Source organism: Lolium rigidum, chromosome 3 (assembly GCF_022539505.1).
Source record: "Lolium rigidum isolate FL_2022 chromosome 3, APGP_CSIRO_Lrig_0.1, whole genome shotgun sequence".
Lineage (NCBI taxonomy): Eukaryota > Viridiplantae > Streptophyta > Magnoliopsida > Poales > Poaceae > Lolium > Lolium rigidum.
Genome location: NC_061510.1, coordinates 165484813 through 165490457, shown reverse-complemented (window position 1 = coordinate 165490457; position 5645 = coordinate 165484813). Strand labels below are relative to the sequence as shown.

Sequence of the window (5645 nt, the reverse complement as noted above, 5' to 3'; positions counted from 1 at the left end):
ATAAATACATCATGTATACACCTGCATTAAGATTTTACAAAAAAAAATTACGTGTACCACCTCATGATATTATGTTTGTAGGAATGATATCATATACTCATATACTACATGATAATAGTAGTGTACGATACTTCTCATTGTGACTATTTTTTAGTCTAGTCTTAGTATTTTGGTGAAGTGTCATTCCGCACTCCACACGAACCGTCGATTGCGAAGATCGGACAGCTCCCTACATTTCCTGCAAGACCGGTCCGCGCCCACTCTACAAAATCAGGCCGCACCCTACATTTCGGGAGCAGAAACGATATAAGGGCAACCGGGGCCCAAATTCCCAACCTCTCGCCGCCGCCGCCGCCGCCGTCTCTTCTCCGGCGTCGCTCGTCCGCTGTCCTTGGTTCTCCTCGGTGAGCCCCTCACCCTGATCTTTGCTGTCCCGGGCCTAATCTGTCAACGAGATCCCCCCCATTTTTGTTTCCTCATCCATGCGCGCATCCATGGTTGGATCGCTGGCGGATTTGTTCGCTTTTGTTGTTGTAATCGATTGCTTTCCCGCACCCCCTTAGGCGATGGGTGGTATTCGTAGTATTGTTTCGATTACTTGAGTAGAGGTTGTGCCGCGCGTTAGCCAAGAAGCGACCTGCTGATACTCGTCGGGATGCCAAATTATGGTAGTTGATGCTGAACGCATCGTTTTATCATCCATGGTGTATTTAATCGATCTGGTGCCTTGAAGGCATTATGGGTTTTGCTCCGTGATTTTGGATAAAAGATGGCATGATCTGTTCTGTATAGTCAGGTAATTTGACGGTACTGTTTATATATCAAGACGACCATGCATCCTTTGTACCTGTTAAGATGAGTATTCTTATGCTGCCATATAATTTCAAGGTTTGGTAGTACTAGTTAACATTACCTGATCACGTCCTGCTCCTTAGCAATCGATCAGAGAGAGAAGAGTTAGGCTCTTGTTACTTTTTACCACTTTATCTATAGCTTTATTTGTGGCATAAAGGTTGTTCCAGAAGCTAGCCAATTTACAAAATGTTTCCTACACCATATCCATCCTAGGAATTGCATAATTCCACATCTAGGTATCCATGGACCTAACTTGTGCCTTTAATGATTCCCAGCTACTTATCAGCTTCTGCATCTTCATGTATGATATTACGCTTTTTGTGTAAGTTGGAACAATAAAACATGCTTCGCAGTGTAATGACAATTCCTTCACACGAAAAAAGTGATCATGCTTGAGGCAAATTAAAGCGTTCCTGTTAGTTGTATTTTATATGAGTGACCATTGGTCAGCGTGGCTAGACCTTCTGGGTCCTTTGACTCGACTAGCAGGGAAAACCAGCTTGCTGGCCACAAAAGGGCATCATGTGGCAAGTAGAATATGTTTTTTATGATTTGTTCTTGCTCTCTGGTTAGTTATACAATTAGCATTTGTTGCAGGTCATGCTTTCCATCTTTGCTTGCAGTACTGAAAAAGAGAAAAATACAATTGAATCTTATTATTGTTCCCTTTGTGACTCTTGCGACAATATGCATCGAAGTCATTCTCAATCCATTGCTGACATCTTTGCACAGTGTCTTCATCAACAATCAATATGAGTCGTGGTGGGAGCGCTGGTGGTGGCCAAAGTTCTCTTGGTTACCTCTTTGGAGGCGGCGAACCTCCTAAACCAGCAGTTGCACCAGCTGCAGCTGCACCACCAGTACCAGCTGAAGCTCTACCAGCAGCAGGCGTTCCTACTGAGAAAGCGTCGCCAGTAAAGGGTGAGGTCTCCAAGCAGATTCCAGCTGGTATTCCAGGCAGCCAAACCAATAACTACCAGCGAGCTGATGGCCAGAACACTGGCAACTTCCTTACGGTATGGTTGTTTCTTCTTCTTTTAACTTGTGAAATTGACATTAGGTTTTACTGGGTTCTGTTTTGCCATCAGATGGCATTCATTCACATATCATGCCCCCAGTGTTCTACAGTTAGCAAGGATGTCATACTTTTGATAATCAGATGGAGTATTGTTTACTTAATATAAGTTATCCCTTTTGTTCGTTCAACACCAAAATCAAGCTATTTTCTGAAATTGACACTGTGGAGGAGATCTAGACTTGGAGTGTCATTATGTATAAGGCCTACATTGCACCTAGAGAATCCTGTCGATACAATAAAAACTTCTATTTTGATCACATTAATTTATTTTTCTTGAAATTTTGAAGTGTCCTTCCGTTCGGGTGCTGCTGGCCTGTTGTTGCATTTCAAATGTTGGGACTGCTTACGATGAATCATGCACCATGTTCATTGTTCATAAACACCGCGCATAGTTCATAGTTGTTAAAATTGAACAAAATACCATGCTTGCTGTGAAGTTTGTAAGACCTAGTTCAGTATTTTGCTCAATTCTCACTGTTTCTAGAACTCTTGCAAACTCAATATTTTTGTCCTCGTGAAGCAACCAATAATACTCCGCAGTCTTGTGTTGACTTATGTCTTTCAATTTTGAATGTCTATGCTCCCAGTTCTTATATTAGCCAACCAGGGTATGGAACATGACGTCATTTCTAGAATTTTGACTTTAGAAAGTTCTATCGCTACTTAATTGTGTGAACAGAAAAATACCTGTATATCAAACCTTGTCCTTGCTCCAGTTGAAACTGATTTCTTCACCCAGCTGCTATGTTATGAAACTGAAAATTTCTGATTCCTGGGCCTGGCTAATAGTCCTGTCTCGTGATTTGAATGGCATTTGCAGGACCGTCCTTCAACCAAGGTCCATGCTGCTCCTGGCGGCGGCTCCTCCCTGGGCTACCTGTTTGGTGGAACTGGAAACTGATGTGGATCCTGGCGTGCTGTAGCACCAGATGCAGAAGAAAGTGGCAGTTATCCGTGTCATTTGAGTTGTGAACTCCCATCTGTTTATCCCTTGATGCGTTTATTGTGCGTATGATATCTATTGTCGGCAAGCCTCCTGCCTGGGACCCCAGAGCCTGTTGCTTATATGCCTGAACCTTCCAAGTGCCTTGTTGTGTTCGCAACATGCCTGTCGGTTGATCGTGTTACTCGTTCGTTTCTTGAATGATTAGCTGGTTCTTATTGATTGGATAGTACATGTTCTTCTGCTATATACATTTCCTTGTGATCTGGACTTGCCTTAACCACCCAGTGTCAGACTGTCAGCACCAAGAGCACCTGAATGGTGTGTTGCAGCATGCCAAGGCTGTGATGTCGTCCGTTGGAGTCTGGGACTGGCTTGAACCTTGCTCGACTTGGCTTTTGATGACCAAACGAACCAAGCCCAGGCGCTTGATGAGCCTGACAATCCGATCCTGAGCTGGTCTCTCGCCATAATCTCCATCTAAAGAACCCAATGCCCAAGGGTGTAGAATGTTTGTAGATAATGTGATGCTCTAGTGCTCAACACTTCAAATCTTGCACACTCAGATCAGGTCCTTTCGGTGAAAGCTTTGACGCGTCGTCTCATGTCACTTCTTGGTTCGATCTGGGGTGTTATCTTGAAGATCTTGATCTCTTTGCACTTCTTGGTGGGCTGGGTGCACACAACTTCGACCAACCGGCGATGCTGGAGTTCCCTGTGGCGGCTTGCATGGAAACGGTGACATTGATGAGCGATGGTCCGGACACGGCAATACTTTTTTACTCAGCCTCTGGCGTAGTATCTTTATGTTGGTTTTTCCTTGCTGTGAAGTCGGAGCTGCTATGATTTTTGAGTTCTTCATTGGTCTTTTCTTGTTGCGTAGTCGGAGCTGCTATACTTTTGAGCTCTTCATTTAAGTGGCGTAGGATGGTCCAATGGTGAAGATCCTCTTCGGCGCAGGTCTTGCTCATGTTCTCTCCGGAGCTCGCCAGTAGAGTCGGAGCTGTCCATCTCTCCGACAGGAGTCACCTATTTGACAAAGGCTGGCTTGAGCTTTACGGTGCTGCTACGGAGAGGTCTTCTTGGTGGCCGTCTTTGGGGAAGCCTGAATTGCTGTTGATTGGTAACTATGATGCTAACGGGAAACTGGATGAATCCTCGCTTTGGTGGATGTGTGAGCCCTCATCGGTCGAGTGAGGGAGTCTATACCGGTTTTCGTTGATAAACTGTCCAAACTCTCTCTTCTCTATTATTAATAAAAATAGAACGTCTTTTGCCTCCTATCGAACAAAAAAATCCTACACAATCCCTCGAGATTCCATGAGTGCAGTAATTTGTGTTATTAAAGGGGATCAAGGAGCTGTATAAATAGCTCACTTGGTGTGGTGACCCTGCATACCACTGCATGTTGTAGTATGTCAGTCGTTGACATAACATGTGCGAAGTACCAATCCGCAAATATTACATTCCTCAGAGTAGTACAACAGAACATAGCTGGTCCATAATTCATTCACATATTATTACAAACCATATATATACATCATTTCGGAGCTCCTCCTGGGTTCAAAGAGGTTTACTCCTGGGTTCGAGGTGAACCCAACTTAACTTACAATATAGAAGTCTTAGCAGGTTATACATTTATTCTACTCGAGCAGCTAAGTACTATAGTGTTCACACTGCTCGGTTACTACTACTACTCTGGTAGTCTAAACTTGTTCTCCTTCGGGAACCTCCCCGGTTCCGTAGAAGATAAGGTAGTCGACTCCTTCTACCCCTCCTGAGAGGTCTGACTCCTCGTAGCAGATCCCATCTGCTCCATCTTGACCGTCGTTGGCCTCCTCAAGGTGATTCAGGCAATCTAAGCAGGGGATTATAAGAGGTATGAGTACGAGCGTACTCAACAAGTTCATAATAGGGAAGAGGTGTTTAATGCACTAGCTACGGCACTAGACCAAAAAGTCTAATACCAATGCATGTTTTTATAACCATTTCTTCAAAAGGTTGCTTTTATTCAGAAGAACTATGTTCGTCAGCCTTCACCGGTTTACTAGAACTTCATGGAGTTCCTTTTCGGCAGCGTTCGCAGTTCCATATCCTGGAACAGGGAGTGACAGGTCATGGTTTGTTACACTCTGCAGAGGTGTGTTGCTTTACCCATAAGAGATCTTAACCTTGGTGCCAACCGGGCAGCTTTCCCGTCCACACTCCCGTGGTGTGAGGCCCGGTATAAGGTCCTAGTCAATATTGCATTTCCCCGCGACCTCGCACACCCACCCTTTGTTGCAATTCCGACCTTGGGTCCTCGCCGGTCAGCGTATCCATTGGATACCATCCGACCTCGACTACTACCAGGTTCCACGACCTGATACCTTCGCCGGTCATTGCAACCCATCATAGACCGCATTACCATGGGGAATTCGAATGGGATCCCCACGCACCGGTTATTCTCGCAAGACACAACTGCTACGGTAAGCGCATCCGTTGATGCACGAGAGGAGAAAACACACTTGACTACTCCGTCCCACTCCAGATCTTATGGTTAACACGAGTCTTACGGCACAAGAATCACTGGACGACATTTGTTGTTAATCCTAGATGGATATAAACCTTTGCAATGGAACCTCCACCAAACTCATGCCATGGTTCCATTGCCCATCACTTAGTCATATTCATAATTATGAAAATAGCAATTTTACTTTTCATGCAAGAGTGATAAGTATAGTAATTTGCAAGTAATTTGGTAAAAATACTCAAATTGACATGAGCAAG

The 5645-nt window shown here is 44.4% G+C and overlaps 1 protein-coding gene across 1 annotated transcript; it reads left to right on the top strand.

Annotated features, from left to right (window-relative positions):
* Nucleotides 1–315: 315 nt before the first annotated feature.
* LOC124698590 (protein SPIRAL1-like 1) lies at nt 316–3108 on the top strand. The gene is made up of 3 exons (XM_047231074.1): nt 316–404; nt 1588–1871; nt 2754–3108. Exons 2-3 carry the CDS (start codon nt 1608–1610, stop codon nt 2832–2834), a joined length of 345 nt encoding a protein of 114 aa, XP_047087030.1. The 5' UTR covers nt 316–404; nt 1588–1607; the 3' UTR covers nt 2835–3108.
* The last annotated feature ends 2537 nt before the right edge of the window (nt 3109–5645 follow it).